At 55.1% G+C, this 16,375-nt stretch overlaps 1 protein-coding gene across 1 annotated transcript in view; it reads right to left on the bottom strand.

Moving 5' to 3' along the window:
• LTBP2 (latent transforming growth factor beta binding protein 2) overlaps window positions 1-16,375 on the bottom strand; it is a 101,215-nt gene that overhangs the window by 25,189 nt on the left and 59,651 nt on the right. Inside the window, exons 9-15 of the mRNA XM_059182810.1 lie at window positions 11,247-11,321; window positions 8,001-8,123; window positions 4,533-4,697; window positions 4,101-4,316; window positions 2,981-3,000; window positions 1,848-1,890; window positions 991-1,104 (exon numbers count right to left, since the gene is read on the bottom strand). Of these exons, the coding sequence (XP_059038793.1) occupies window positions 991-1,104; window positions 1,848-1,890; window positions 2,981-3,000; window positions 4,101-4,316; window positions 4,533-4,697; window positions 8,001-8,123; window positions 11,247-11,321 (756 nt within the window). The remainder of the gene's footprint in view (window positions 1-990; window positions 1,105-1,847; window positions 1,891-2,980; window positions 3,001-4,100; window positions 4,317-4,532; window positions 4,698-8,000; window positions 8,124-11,246; window positions 11,322-16,375) is intronic.

Genomic DNA, 16,375 nt, shown 5'->3' with positions numbered 1-16,375 from the left:
TGATGCTGAGAGCTGCTGTGGGCTTTTCTTCCTGCTCCTCAGCCCGGTTCCTGCCTCCAGACCCATTTTCCTTGTCAGAGAATCCTCAAGGGAGCTCCTGAACCCAGCACCTCTTGCCTGCCCAGCAGAGGGGAACAAGGACCATCCCTGGAGCAGTGCACTAAGCACAGAGAGAGAAAGGGGGCCTGGGAAAGGACAGCAGGACACCCTGGTTCAGCCCTGGGAGGGCCAGCCCCTTTCTCCACCCCGCACTCTCTAGACTGTTCCACCGGGCTGCAGGGACTCTCTCTTTCCCGGAAGAAATCCAGAGCTACCCCTCTCCCCTGAGGTGAGCTGAGTCTGCGAAGTCAGCCAGCCCCCAGCGAGGGCACACATGAGGGCACGCACACGTGAGGGCACACACATGTGAGCACACACGTGCACAGGGAGCCGCTGTGGCATCACCCTCTTGGCTCCTCTCGAACCAAGTCCCCAAACAATGAGCCTTTGAGGAGGGCACATTCCAGAGCAAGGTGGATTTGCCAGGCATTGCCCCCACGCCGCACGCCCTCACCATCGTGGCCGGCGGAGAGGGGAACCCGGGCCCCAGACAGTTAAACAACCTTGACAACAGAACCGCTTTCCTTCCTGAAAACCGAGGAGGAAAGCAGGAGGCTGCCCGCTGCCAGGGCTCTCCACCGACTCAAGGTCAATGCCCCAGGGGAGCCAGGCTCCCGGAGGCTCCTTGCACTGCCCTTCCTCCTGGGCGGGGGGGGGGCAGAAGCTCCTAGAAAGCCCAGGAGGAAGAGGTGCCCCCAAGCCCTCCCTTCTCTTTCTCCTCCCCTGCTTGACTGGTGCTCCTGACAGGACTCCTGGGTTCCCGAGGGCACCCCGTGAGATGAAGCCAGGGCCATTGAGCCTGAGCGGGAGTTCACCAGAGGCCGTGTCTCTGTGGGCGAGGCCCTGGAGCTGGCTCTGCCCGGCCGCCCCCCACCAGGCAACTGCAGGTACCTGAGGGGCCCAGGGCCGCCAGCCCCTCGGCGGTGGTGGTCACGTGCTCTTCTTCCTGGTGGTCTGGAACCCCCTGGCCAGGAAGGGGTGGCGTTGGTCTTTCTACAGCATCTCCTGCAGGGGGAGGGGGTGGGGAGGGGAGAGCAGCTGGGCCACGGCCCCACCTGCCTTCCCATCCCCCGACAGCGTTCCCTCCAGAGACACTGGCAGGGTCCCTTCCCTCCTCCTGGCCTTCCGACGGCAGAACCAGGCGTGGAGTCTAGGGCAGCTCAGCCCTGCGGCCTCCTGGGCTGCTGAAACTTAGCCCGGTTCCAGATGCAGTCAGAGAATCGGAGAGCTCTAATGGGACCCCGAGCACATCTAGTCTCAGCTTCCGTTTTGCGGGCCACGAGACAGGTTTGTGACAGAAATGGCCAGTGATTCAGAGCCAAACAGCTCGGTGGACACAGAGCCCCTGGGCAGTGCCCTGTCCCCAACTCCAGTGACCCTCAGCAAGCTGGGGTCTGCAGAGCTCGAGCCATTTCCCAGAGGATGTCGGGACATGGGGGAAGGGCTCTGGGGACCTGCTGGGCCCCTCTTTAGCCTGCAATTCTGCTTTGGTCTCCTTTATACAAGTGGCACCATGAAATGCAGAAAGGGTGCTGTGGCTGGGGAAATATTTGCAAAACAGCTCATTGTCTTTCACGGACCTTGCTGCCCCTTGGGTGGATAGAGTGCCCCCCCAAAAAAGCACTCACATGTCACCCATCCACAACCTCATCAGATCTGAGCCCCGTGTATCAGCCCACGACACAAACTCTGTGGTGTGTCTTTCCCTCCCTTCTGTTTTCGGGGAGCCACTAGGGGCAGGGACTCACCTGGGACCCAGGCAGGTACTTGGGTAGTAGTGCTGGTTGTGACCTGTGCAGACAGAGAAGGTCACTGTTGGTTCCTTGGTGCCCCCACCGTGACATGCTTTCTCCCACCACACTCACCCCTGCTTGCTCACTTTCTCGTTCCTTCTAGCTCTCAATGAGTTCTTCCTCTGTGCTGGGCACGTTGCCAGCACTTTATGTCCCTGGTCTTAACTAATCTGCTCAACTAGCCTAGGACAGTAGGTTGTAACGATTAAGGGAGCCGATGTCTGCGCAGTGTCACATCAGCAATGCTTGACGATCGTCCCAATGCCATAAGCCCAGATAAAGCAACAGAAACTTGAGGTTCACTAGCTTCCCCAGGGTCACAGGACAAGGGTGGTGAGGCTGAGACCCTAGGCCATACCTCGTGTCCCTCACCACAGCCCGCAGCCAATGGTGGTGACCAAGAGGAGAGAAGGGGCAGAGGATGACAGAGGGTCAGGGTCACGCTGGGGGCGGTGAGGACATGGACAGAGGATCTGGTTTGGGAGGACAACACATGATTCCCCAGGGAGAGAAGCAGCTCCCTGGAGAAACCATGTTTGGGGACAGTCAGGTCTGCAGGTAGGAGCGGCAGGGGACAGGGTAGGGATTGGCAGACGGGTGAGGGAAGAAGCAGGTTCACTCTTCCAGAATGTTTTTCTAAGAGGACATTCGGTTCTTTACAGGGGAATCCTGGGCACAGGGAAGGGCGTGGAGTGCTTTGAGACCATCCACAGCCGTTTCCACTTCCCCGCAAGCCACCCGCACAGGAGATCTTGAGGTGTAAGCAAGTCATGCTCCTGAAGTACGGAATCCAGAATTAATCTGGAACCAGTTCTATCTAGATCTTATCTGCAGAGCTGGGACTAACGGGACGTGTTCTTACCTCCTTTCTGAAGGGGACCCCCGAGAGAATACTTGTACAAGAGCTGTTCTTACTTCCCTTAGGGTAAAACCAGGTCTCTGGATGGACCCGCCCACTCCAGCATCCCCGTACATAATCCATCTGTCTCCCTTTCCTCTTTCAGGAGACAGCGCCCTGCCGTGTCAGTGGGGACCCTCTCCCACTCCCTGCCATGCTTGCCCAGCCCCTGCTGGGAGGATACACTCACCTGGCCAGCCCGAGAGTCTCCTGGGAAGGAAAGGTGAGAGCATGAGCTCAGGGAGGAGCCTGGCTGCCTTCTCCCCTCCACCCATGGCCAGGGTTTGTTCAGTCTCTGATGTCCTGAACTCTGTCCCCAGAGGTCAGCAGTGGAGAGAGTACAGAATCTTTTAACCTGCTTCTGCCCCTCCCGCCCTGCCGGGACTGGCCACCAAAGATCCCCAAATGCCAGGTCTGGAGGGCCTACAAGGTGCCTTCACCGGTGAGAGGAAATCTCCAGCCTTTCTCTAGGGCCTCAGGGAGAAGTCCCGCCCCTTCCAGGGCCAGTCCGCCCATCAGTCCTAGCTGTAACCCTCCTCTTTGCTCTGCCACCTCCTCCCTCTCAAGCCTCCCAGTAAAGCCTCCGCCCCTTGCCCTGGGCTATAGCCCCAGGGAACCATTCTAGAAAGAGAGGAGCTGCTCCTGGTCTGGCGGGGCTCCAGTTCCCATGACCACTGGGGCTCTGTCCTGACTTCCCTGTCTGTTTGTTCCAGATTCGCAGGGCAATTTTGGCCATCACATAGCTCTCCTGGTCTTAGTATATCCTTGGCCTCCTGCACTGTGGGCTACCGGAACCTGGGTGTGATTTCAGTATGGTTTTTTGGGGGGCCCCGCCAGGGGCACCTTGGCCTTGTCTTTCTGGCCCAAGCCTCCTGGGCCCCTGGTCATTGAGCTGGAGTTGGTGCCCCGACTCTAAGGCCAGGGAGGGGATCTACAGCCTTGGACTCCCCAGGATCTCCCCACCAGCTCTCAGGCCTTGCAGCCAGCGCTAGCCCAGAAGCAGCAGGGCTGGGGACGGAAAGGCCTGATCAGCTGGAGCTGGGGCTGCCGCTGACATCTCCCACTTCCATTGGCAACGCCTGGGGTGTGGGCCTCTTTGATCCCACACATCAGGGGATGCAGGGGAGGCCTTCCCAGCACGCCAGGCGAGGAGGTTCCTGGGACCGGGAGCTACTGCTCTAAACTCCCTCTCTGAATGCTCCAGAGCTGGGAAGCCGGGTGCCCACCAGGATAAATACCCAGAAGCTCTTGGGGGGTTGGGAGGGGGGGGAGCAGGGGAACACCTCAGGCCCCTCCCGCAGCCCAGATACCCTTGTCAGGGACAGTCTTGGCCTCCAGCCAGGTGTCAGTGACGGCCCGAAGCTGCTGCCTCCCCTCGGACCCAGGCGCGGTCCCGAAGCTCTTCAGCGGGTGCTCCCTGGAGGGCCTGGCCAGCTCCTCCTCCTCCGCCTTCCTCATGGCCAGGCGGACATGTGAGCTCGAGTAGGTGTAGCCCTGGCCAGCAGGGCAGATCTCCCCGAAGGCCTCTGCAAGGTCAAGGGTCAAAGGACAAGCTGAGGGGCACAGTTCCCGAGGGAACTCAGGGCCCTCCCTTTCCTCCGTTCAGGGGGACAAACAATTGTTGCAGTGAGGGAGGAGGGACCCAGGTTGGGGTGAGGAGTTGAGCAAGAGGGAGGGAAGACTAAGGGTCTGGCTTGGAGGAAGCCCTTGGGGGCCAGAGCTGTGCTGGGACGGAGGCTTACCTGTGCCGGGCAGGGGGCATCTCTCACACTGGCTGCCCCAAGCTTTGCCCACCCGGCTGCAGCAGCAGATCTGCTTGGTGATGCTCTGGGCCAAAGGCAGGGCGCAGGTGCCAGGCCCCACCGACCGGTAGCACAGTCCCTGCTGCATGGAGATGGCCTTGTCGGCTGCAACAGACACGGCAGGGGGGTGGGCAGGGGGCCGGCCTCCGGGAAGGGCAGGGAGGAGAGGGGCAGTGGGTGGGAGCGGCTGCTGGCAGTGCACACCCGGCTGGCCTGGCCCGAGTCTCAGTCTGCAGCTCTGGGCCGTGGAAATGCTCAAAAGAATGTGGGGAGGAGTGGCCACAGGTAGAAGGCTTCGGGATCTCCTTGTGCTAACCTACTGGATGGGCCCCTTGGCTCTACACCTCCCGTGGAAAGCCCAAGGGCAGGAAATGGGAACATGCCGGCTTGTCTCCAGGTGCTGGGTTTATAAGCATTTACAAAAGCCTGCCACTGGCCTGGCAGCTGTGCTGTGTGCTCTAGGGCCACAGTCTCCCTGGGAAGATGAGACAAGGTGAGAGCTGAAGGCCTGATGGGAAGCTTTGAGGACAGGGACCTTATTTTGGCCATATTTTGGCCATCTCTGTAGCGCAGCAACCTGGGCAGTGTCTGGGGCTTGGGACGCTCAGTAATGCTTGCTGGACCCACGTGCATGAATCAAAATGCTGTGGGCCACTGAGAGTGAGAGCTATGCTGGGTTTAGATGGTAACATACTACCAACATTGTCCCCCTTCTTGTCCTTTGAAAGTGAGTAGTGAAGACTGTCCTCTTGTATATTATCTCAGTGGAGGGTGAAGAGCTCACGCCACATGGAAACAGACCAGATTCCTTGTTGGGCCAGACGAGGGGCTGAGGGATGTGTGGAGAGGACAACACTCAAAGCTAAGCAGTCGATGACCCTGGGGAAGTTCAGGTCAGGACCCAGGACTCAGCAGGCCAAGTTCAAATCCCTGCTCCAAGATCAGCCACATGACCTCCCTGGGATTTACCGTCTTCATGCATCAAATAAGAATGATGATAATGCCATGGGGAGGAGACACGTGTTTCTTTCTGCATGGCATCCACACCCCTGTGTTCTGGTGAAAGCACCCTGGTTTTCCTATGGGATCTACCCTGTCTACCATTCTGTCCATGTGGAGTGGAGGCTGACCCTATTTCCTAGCTGAAAGAGTCTATAGCCCTAGTCATAGCGAGTGGGTCAGGGATGGGCACTTGACCAAGTGGACCCAATGCTAATAATCAGCTTTGGGACTTTCCCTGGATTATTACAAAAAAGATACTTTTTATTTCTCTATTTTTAAATTGGAGTTTGCAGGACTGGGAGATGTAGGCCTACTGTCTGGTGACCACCTTTGACGGAATTATGAGATCAATACAAAGGAAGCAGAGCAAGGGGCATCCCAAAGACACTGTGTGTGCCTGGATCCAACCAAGCCTGAGGCATACCCACCCCTCGACTTCCTAGTTGTGTGGACCAAGGAATTATTTTTGCTTACAGTGGTTTGAGTTGGGGTTCTGTCATCTGTAGCCCAAAGGCTCCTGACTAATATACTTAAAAAAAAAAAAAAGTTTATTTGTTTGTTTGTTTAAGTAATCTCTACACCCAAAGTGGGGCTCAAACTCATGACCCTGAGATCAAGAGTTATACGCTCCACCAACGGAGCCGGCCAGGTCCCCCCTGACTAATATACTTTCTTCACGATGATGGAGGTAAAAGTGCCTTGTCAAAGATCGTGATCAGTTATTGGTCAGTCCATGAGCCTAGGTCTCCAGATATAATCTCTGCTCTCAGCAGCCACTTCCCTTGGGACACTGTAGGAAATGGCTTGGTCCCCTTGAGCCCTAGGGTGGAGGTGACCTGGCTGAGAGTATCAGGAGGCTGCCCCAGCCCAGAGGGGGGTGGCCCTTGCAGACCAGCTCTGGTCAGCTGGTAGGGAAGAGGGCAGAGCTCAGAAAGGAAGCGCAGTGGGGAACAGCAAGGAGGGAGACAAAATAAAGAACACCCGAGGGCCGCTTCTGCCTCCTGTATTAAGTTAGCATCTCTTTCTGGCGCTAATAAGTAAAAGTCACTTCAGGAGTTAAAATTGTCTGTCCGAGAAAGCAATCTAAAGTGGGGATGGGGGCGCCTGGGTGGCTCAGTGGGTTAAGCCGCTGCCTTCGGCTCAGGTCATGATCTCAGGGTCCTGGGATCGAGCCCCGCATCGGGCTCTCTGCTCAGCAGGAAGCCTGCTTCTCCCTCTCTCTCTCTCTCTCTCTCTCTCTGCCTGCCTCTGTGCCTACTTGTGATCTCTCTCTGTCAAATAAATAAATAAAATCTTTTAAAAAAAATAAAAAAAATAAAGTGGGAGTGGGATGAGGAGAGGGAGGGCTGTACGTCCCCGAAGGCATCGGTCACATGTCCCTGTCTCCATGAAGTCTCCCCGAGAGCCCTCGGATGCACTCTCCCCACTCTGGCCTCTTACTGTCTCCTCTCCCTGGACACATGGACTGGGTCCTGTCTCATCCTTCCTGTCACAAGGGATGCTCCTTCTGGGTGGCGCTGGAGTCTTGCTCGTCCTGTGGCCTCCCCAGACCTAGTTACCTGGTGGTTTGTGGACTGAGGGCCTGGCTAGCCTCGGGGAGCTCTGCAGAGCTGGGGAGCAACCTGACCTGGGCTGCCCCGTCACAGATGCCAGTCAGGACTGGTTTTATTCAGTTCTGGTCAGGCCTCCTTGCCCAAGGAGAGCCGTCTGGGCTGTGGCGTCAGCTCCGCTCTCTGGGGGCGCTCCCAGCCGGGGCCTCTTCCAGCGGGAAACCACAGAGGCTGCTGGAAACAGCTTCCTGGGGGTACACACATACACACACACAGGCACACAGTGTGTGTGCACACACACACAGACACGGTGCTGATATGACCAGAGACACGTGTGTATTCATGGATGCGGACACATTCAGAGCTACGAGGGACCCCGGGTTTGTGGAAAGGCCTGGGGGCCAGGGGGCAGCGTCGGATGTGCCACAGACAGGCCCTTTCAGGAAGGCCTGTCCGCAGTTCCGTGATCAGGCTGCCAGACTCAGGCCCGGAAGAGGCAGCCACGGCTTGGCCTGACATTGCAGCAAGTACAACAATCTCCCCAAGGTAATGAGGCCGCAGAGGGAACAGAACGGATTAGGGAAAAAACAGAAGTAGAAAATCCCAAACTGCAAAGCCCCCAAAGACAGGCCAAAACCCCAAACCGAAGTGCTAGCTGTCTCCTCTCCAACAGGGGGGTTTGGTTTTTATACACTGGGTACACTGTACACTCTACACTTTGTACTGGGTTGAGACACAGACCCTGGTCTGGGGATGAGGCCTGGGGGAAATGACTGCTCTGGGCCTGGCCGGCGGACCCTGAGGATCCCATCTCGCCTCCCAGTGTCCCCCACCTCCGGTCCCCGCCAACACTTACACACACAGCGGCTCCTGGATGGGTCCAGCATGAGGCCAGGCCCGCAGGTGCACAGGTAGCTGCCTCTGGTGTTCACGCACTCCGAGTCCTTGCACACACCCAGGCTCAGGCACTCGTTGATATCTGCGGGGTTGGAGGAGGTGAGGGAGAGCCTGCTCCCCCCACCCAGGCCTTGGGGAGGGGAGGGCCCAAGGTATAGAACTTCCCAAAGGGACAACAATAAGAGAGCTGCCATCTATTAAGTGTGGTCCCACTCTCCGTGCCTCAGTTTCCTCATTCATAAAATGGGGACTTTTTATTTGTAACTACCAGATGGTCTTGTTAGGAGAAGAAGACAAGACGATAATTGCAAATCACTTAATTCCGCTCACTGGTAATAATGATGGTAATGTCAAGAGCTACTGTTTCTTGAGTGCCTATCACCGGCCAGGCACCATACCACATGCCGGGCACGTGGTACCTCGTTGGGTTCTTACCGACAACTTTATCAAGCAGGTCCCCGTGGCTTCATTTTATAGATGAGGAAACAGGGTCCAGGAGTAACTTGCCCAAAGTCGCTCAGCTAGTGAGGGGCGTGCGGGGGTGCAAACGGGGGGAGCAGATAAGGAGACACTTTGGGTTGGAGTGGGGAGAACCATGTGCTCCGTCCTTCCTCCTCAGACTTCCTGGAGGGCCTCTGCAGCCTCTCCCCTGGACCCCAGATCTCGGGACCATGTCCACTGTGAGCAGTGGGCTTGAGGGAGCCCGGCAAGGACGGGAGGCAGGAGGGTGGAGGCAAGCGCGGAGGGCCAGAGGGTCTGGAGGGCATGTTTCCAGGAGGCCGAGAAGCCTTGGGCAGGCCACACACAGCCTCCGAGACCAATGGATGCTTGTGCTGTTCTTCAAACAAGGGAGTGACATTGGCATCCTTTGTGATCTCAAAAGTATTTCCTTCTTCCTGCCAAGGGGAAATCTCAACCCTCACATTCTAAGCTCCTGAAAGTCTTGGTGATGGTGCCTTTGCGGATGATGGTGAGGGGGGAAGATTTGGGATTTGGGAGGAGCCCCCCACCTCCAGGGCCAGGACACTAGACACTGCGACCCCGTCACCAGAGTCACCCGCTCACCCATAGGCTTCAGGGAAAGTGGCCCTGAGCACGGAATGAAGGGGCTAGAAGATGGCCCAACTGTTCTCTGGCAGGACACCCTGTTGGGAGGGAGGTGCCTGGGGAAATGCCACCGAGCTCTGGGCAGGGGAACAGGCCCATTTGCCTCCGGACTGTGGCCAGAGCACTGGCTCTAAATCTGACTTGCCTCCTGGAGGGGCTCCTAAGCCCTCGCGCGGTATCCAGTGCCCTTCCCCCCATTTCCGCAGAGCCTGTGGGGGCGCAGGCGGCTCTGATGAGGCCCTGGGATGCCTGTGTTGTCTCCTGTGGCCACACAGGCCGTCCTCCCGCTCGCCCAACCCTTCCTTTGCGTGTGCTCCTCCCTCAGCCGGGGGAATGCCTGAATCTCCTTCAGCTGGTCACCTCGAGTCACTCTTCACGCCCCGGTCAGCTGTCACCTGAAGCTCTTCTCCTACCCTCCCGGTCTGGGAAGGGGCACCCACCATGCCATGCCACGGCACCCAGGGCCTCTTCCTAGCAAGAGCACTTCTCCCATGGTGTGTAATTGCTTAAGCGCCTATATTCACCGGGGGCAGCCATGTTTGTCTGTCGCTGGGTGCTAACACCCAGCCCAACACACGCAGTTCCTGACAACAGCCCCAGCTCGGCCGGTGGCAGGAGAGAAGGATGGAGACAGAGAGGAGGTGACGCATGTGGGTGTAGAGGTGGGCAGGTCCCCTCCCAGATATGGAGACATGGGAAGGGGGGAGGTTTAAAGGGCCGGGGGGGTGCTCCTGGGGGTGGGCCCTTTGGCTTCCTGTATCCCTTGGGGCTCAATGGAGGGAGGATCGAGAGCTCCTTTGAGATCCTGGGAATAACTTTAACCCTGTGCACTGGGAAACCTGCCAGGAGGAGAGGGCCCTAGGGACAGTTTAGATATGAATGGCCCTACTGTCCCATCCAAGAGCAAAACTAAAGACCTCTCCACACCCACCATCCTATCTATTGGGCCTCTTTGCCCCCAGGGGAGTCTGACCTTGGGCTGGGTCAGAGGCTGCCCTTTTGCCTGGTCCAAGCTTTATCCATGGGCCAGAAATCCCCTTTGGGCCTGGCACCCCGCAGGCAGACAGCCTAGCTACCCCAGGACTTCCTCAGATCCCTCTCTCCTGGAGAAGCCTCCGGGGGGAAGGGTGCTTAGGAGGCCATCTGGGTCAATGTCCTGTCTCTAACCCAGCTTCATTTCAAGTAAGCCATATAGACAGCACCGTATCCAGTTGTCCAATGGGGAAGCCACCTCAGCTCCCCACTGACCTCTGCCAGCCCCAGGAGCCTCTCCGGGAGAGGCTCTACTCATCTCTCCTACTGCCAGGCCCGCAGCCTACAGGGGCTGCCTGCTCTGAGCCTGAGCTGCTCAGTGGCAGCAGCTGCCCCTCAGTGAGGGTTTCTGGACGCCCCAGTCATCCTGGGCCTACGCACTATCCTCACTGGAATTCCCCATAGTGACAAAGCCGTAGCTGAGCCTGGCTTCCATCCCTCTGTCCCAAGGTGCCTCTGAGCCTTGCCCCTCTGAAATGCAGAGTGTCCAAGACCTCAGTTGGTTAACAGCCTGTCAGCCAGGCCATCTTGGCCAGGGTCCGTGCTTTATGGTCCCCTTTTTCCTCCACCTGTACCTTCCCTCCCCCCGCTCCTGGCTGTGGGAGGTGATTTGTTGGGGGGAGTCCCCAGAGGTCCCCATCAACTCAGGCCGACTAGATCCTGATTCCAAGTCCTCCCATGCCAAGGAGACTGGCCGAGGAGGTGAGGGGATGTGGGGACTGGGACGGCACCCGCACACGCACATGCAGACCCCACAGTTCCAGAGACGCACCTGCCTCAGGTCCAGTGGGGGCAGGTGGAGACCGGAAGAGGGGTGGGCTCAGCTCCCAGGCCCTTTCTGGTTTGCTCTCTCATAATCCCCACAACTTCCTGAGGCCCCTGGAACCAGTAGCCCCAACTCCCAGAAGCCGGGGCTTAGAGGTGCCCAGTGAAGACCACTCAGTGCCACCACTCCTTCTGTCTGGGTGGGGGGTGGGGGAGTGTCCTGGCATCCTCAGGCCTTCATTATCCAACCCCCTCCCTCCCCCCCGCCCCAAGCCCAGCTCTGGCCCCGGGTCACCCTTACCTTGGCAGTGAGTGAGATTCAGTCTCTTGTACCCTTGGGGACACTCCAGCTGGCCATTTTCGATCACTGGGGAGGCTGAGGAGTAAAGATAAAGACAGATCTCACTGCAAGGCCCTTGGGCTCCCCGTCACCCATGCTGAACGTGGGGTGCCACCGACTGCATGGCTGTGAGGCCCTGAACCCCCAAGTCATTCCTGTGGGGAGCTGTGCCCCCTTGGCTACAATCCCTTCCCCGGCTCTCACCAGGTTACTCTTAACCCACTTCGTTCCTCCAAGAAACGTCACTCAGCGACTATAGGTCTCGTATATGGTTATAACATGACATACAGAGCAAGTAAATGTTGTACATTCCAGTGGAATGAAACCAGTCTCATATATTTATTTATTTAGTATTTTGGTTTTGAAGTAATTACACCTCTGTAGGAAGTTACAAAAAATAGTGACAGAGAGGTCCCTCGTGCCCGACACCCAGTTTCTGCTCATGGTTCCATTTTCCGTAACTATAGTTGTTTTCTTAGTTTTTAAACAAACAGATGCAACAATTCACAGTCTAGTCCTAAGTTCAGTTCATTTTGCTCCTCGGTTTTACTGCTGCCATAGCTGACAAGTTATCTCAGCTCAAGATGGAAGAAACTCGCAGTCCATGGCCCGTCGTAGAAAACCAGGCTCTTAGGTTTTCACTCCCTCTCACCAACTGTGTGGCGGGTAACTTTCCATCTCCCCCGAGGCTGGCTAGTTGTTCTTAAAAATGTAAAACACATTGGAAAATGCCAGTTGTCAAGTTTTTTAAATGTGCAAATGGACTTGGTTTACAGCAACAAATCCCAACACGATGAAACCGGGAACTGTTTCCAAACAGCCACTTTCAAAAGGCTCTTCCTGTCGCCCAGCCGCGCCCAGCCGCCTGCCCACTGTTAAGGGCAGACCAAACCCACCAGATGTTTGACTCCAGATTGACCAACAAGGAAATAAGGCTCAGATTCTGGGGCCACTTTCGCATCCTACCTTGATTTCACAACATTCCACCGTACTTTAAAGAGGGGAAAAAAATTGTTTGAAAAAGAAAAACCTATTGACTTAAAAACAGGGAAACGTCTCTATTACTTTGGAGAGAGGACTAGCACATCAGCCTCCTGAGGAATGCTTTGAAGGGTTTTTTCTTTTTCTTTTCTTTCCTTGAAAAGCTCTAGCAGGTAGCAGAGTCCTGACAGCCATCTGTCATCACAGGAAAGAGCAGCAGATGTGGACAGCCATCTGTGTGTGTGTGTGTGTGTGTGAGTTTTTAAAGAATAGCTCCTCAGGACACCTCAGTGGGTTAAGCGGCTACCTTCAGCTCAGGTCATTATCCCAGGGTCCTGGGATCTAGCCCCACGGGCAGGCTTCTTGCTCAGCAGGGAGCCTGCTTCTCCCTCTGCCTTCTCCACCTGCCACTTCCACTGCTTGTGCTCCCTCTCTCTGACAAATAAATAAAATCTTAAAAAAAAAAAAAAAAAGAACAGTTCATCTACAAATCTGACCATTTCTTGGCTAATAGCCAGCAATTCTAAAGGAGTACAGGGATTTGCACAGACACTCTTCTGACACAATGTTCCATTAAGAGCCCATTCTACTTGAAAGGTCTTGTTTCATAAAGTGAACCGCGTGATGAATTCTCTAGAAATCTGTCTTCTGACTTTGCCTTCCTCGTGGCGGTGGCCCGCCTCTGATCATGGGCTGTGGTGACGGGACTTCCTGTGCAGCGCCCCCCACCTCTCAGTCCTCATCTGGATTCCCTTTCACTCCAATAACTCATTGTTATTGAAGAAGTCATTTATTGTTACAAATATACGACTTGTGGTTCATCCTTCCCTTAGCAGTATCTTTACAAGAGGATAGCTCTTCATCTATTTCATTGTTGAAATGGACTCTTGCAAATACCGAGGCATATGTTAGAGAGACCTATGCTTTCATCCAATTGTACGGCAAAGGTTGAACATCTTGGTGTTGTCTAAATGTTTTTCTGATGCAGATGGCTTCGTTCTATCGTCAGCTGCTAGTTCCCAGCACGTTATAGACTTGGGGCAAAGTCTGTTATGTAGACACCATATTCCATACAGCCTTCTTGGTCGTTTAGGTCCTGGCCTCCGTTGTGGGTCACACCTGAGAGGCCCTCATTATTTTTATCTGAGAATTGATTACAGGTCAGGGAAGAAGGGGCAGCGTCACATTTTAAAAGTGATCACTTGCAGTGATGTAATTAGTATTATTTCGAATTCTGTTTCTCTGCAGGAATTTTTTTAGAGTCACTTTTCCACTTGGAGAGGGTTGTTTTCCTTCAAACTTGACAACATGATTGAAAAACCCCATAAGCCGGGCACTGTCGTAGGGGATGCATTCATTCCAGAGACAAACACGAGGAGGTGCCATGTTTTCTTGGAGCCCTGCTCTTCCCTGAGGACACGCCACATGTCAGACGTGACATTTGAGTCTGACATACAGACCAAGTGAGATTGTAAGTTAGTGAGGCTTCTTCATTTTTTTTTAAAGCTTCACTTAAGATTTTTAAGTATTTTTTTAAAAGATTTTATTTATTTATTTGACAGAGAGAGAGAAAGAGAGAGAGCATGAGAGGGGAGAAGGTCAGAGGGAGAAGCAGACTCCCCATGGAGCTGGGAGCTTGATGTGGGACTTGATCCCGGGATCCCCGGAATCATGACCCAAGCCTAAGGCAATTGCTCAACCAACTGAGACACCCAGGAGCCCCTTCATTTTTTTTTTTTTTTTTACATTAAAAAAATGTCAGTTGAATTTGTAATACCTTTTCCCTCTATGGACGACAGTCTCACTCCAGCTTTGCCTGTCGTCCCCCCATGGGGAGACTAGGCTCCAGCCTGGCGGGGGGTAAATGAGAATTCTGAACATCCTGACGTCGAGATGGAAGGAGGGGAGTGAGGCTGGGAAAAGGGAGAGCCCCTGGCGTGGAGCCTGGGGGCATCAGGTGAGGGCGGGAAGGAGGCAAGAGTGCAGGGACACTGGGGAAACTCAGAAAGCAAGCTGATTCGATGCAGCCTGCAAACATGAGGAGCAGAAGGTGGGAAAGAATAATGGGAGGCTGATGCCAAGGGGCCGACAAGCAGTGACAAGGGAACATCTGGATGGAGTCATGAGGCCCTTGGTTCACATTATCCTGTTTGCTTCCCACACAACCATCCTGCAAGGCCGGGATCATTATCCGCATTGTCCAGACTAGGAAAGTGAAGCTCAGAGGGGGCCCAGTAGGGGGTGGAACCCCAGCCTCTGGCAGCAGAGGCCACATCCCTTGCCTGTCGCTCTGCTGAAGGCAGGTGAGAGAGAAGGGGCCGGAGGCCAGGGCAGCACCATGATGGCAGGAGGGAAACAGGAATAAATTTCAAAGCCACTGTCCTGGATGAAATTCCCATTTTGCCAGCAACCCCTACTGGATCCCAAAGAAGGCCCTCGGACCCTGCTCTGCACCTCCCAGAGGCCACCTTCCAGCTTCTGGGAGACCAAGTGCAGTATCCAATCTGGAAAAGTCAGCTTCAGGCTCATCCGGGGACAGCAGGCTGAAGTCCAGACAGCCATGTGGAAGGAGAACCTTGGCTCACGTAGAACTCAGCACCCACCCTCCATCCCAGGCATGCTCCTGGCAGCCTCGAGCTGTGTGATTCACAGCAGGTAGCTGGGGGGACCGATGCCACAGCCTTTGCCACCCACGCTCACTAGGTCACCTCCCAAGCCCTCCCAACACGCTCAGGCCTTTCCTCGCCATGGCACTTAAAATGCTGCATTATGATGGTCTGTTCGCTGGTCCATCTCCCCTGGGAAAGGGTCAGCTCCATGAAGACAGGAACCTTGTCTTCATCATTGCTACATCTCTAGAGCCCAGCACAGCATGTGGCGCACTATAAGCACTCAATCATATTTTTTTGGTAAGCCCAGTGTGAGACTTGAACTCATGACCCTGAGATCAAGACCTGAGCTCAAGACCTGAGCTGAGATGGAAAGTCAGATGCTCAATGGACTGAGCCACTCAGGTGCCCCTTGCGGCCCACAATTAAACCGGAATGAATAATAAGAGTAAACGTTAAAATAGCACTTACTATGTGCTAGACTCTACTCTAAAGTCCTTTCACGTATCAGCTTATTTAATCCTTATAATAGTCCTCGAAGGGACTTACTAATATTTCCCCCACTTTATGGAGGAGCAAACAGAATAACTTTAACCCTGTGCACTGGGAAACCTGCCAGGAGGAGAGGGCCCTAGGGACAATTTAGATATGAATGGCCCACTGTACCCTCCAAGGGCAAAACTAAAGACCTCTCCACACCCACCATCCTGTCTACTAGGCCTCTTTGCTCCCAGGGGAGTCTGACCTTGGGCTGGGTCAGAAGGCTGCCCTTTTGCCTGCTCCAAGCACTTCATCCATGGGCCAGAAATCCCCTTTGGGCCTGGCACCCCCCAGGCAGACAGCCTAGCCACCCCAGGACTTCCTCAGATCCCTCTCTTCTGGAGAGAGAGGCACAGAGCGGTTAGGAAACATGCCCAAGGTCTCCCAGCTGGTGGATGGAGCTGGGATTATGAACCTGGGCAGTCTGCCCCCAGAGGATAGATTCTGAACCACTCCTTTCTCTCGTCTCCAAATACATAAATGAAAGAACTCATGCCAAGCCTCAGGAGTTGTCCAGGCAAGAATCCGAGGGTCTGCAGGCTACAGGATACCTGTGCCCATCAGGGAGTAGATTACCCTTTTGGGGAACTTCTCTTCCCTTGTTTTTTTTTTTTTTTTTTTTTTAAAGATTTTATTTATTTGTCAGAGAGAGAGAGAGAACGAGCACAGGCAGACAGAATGGCAGGCAGATTCAGAGGGAGAAGCAGGCTCCCTGCGGAGCAAGGAGCCTGATGTGGGACTCGATCCCAGGACGCCAGGATCATGACCTGAGCCGAGACAGCTGCTCAAGCAACTGATCTCATTGTTTTAACATGAGATCAGGAGAGCAAATGGGAAAAGCAAAAGCAGGGATACCCAGGAGGAGGTCAGGAGATGGGCAGGAGGACTGATGATCAGAGATGGCCAGAGGACTATTAGAAGCTGGGAAAATGCCCCACAAGGTCTACCACTGGGGTGCCA

This window comes from Mustela lutreola, chromosome 7 (assembly GCF_030435805.1).
Source record: "Mustela lutreola isolate mMusLut2 chromosome 7, mMusLut2.pri, whole genome shotgun sequence".
NCBI lineage: Eukaryota > Metazoa > Chordata > Mammalia > Carnivora > Mustelidae > Mustela > Mustela lutreola.
Note: the sequence above shows the minus strand (reverse complement) of the source record. Positions and strands in the feature narration are given on the sequence as shown.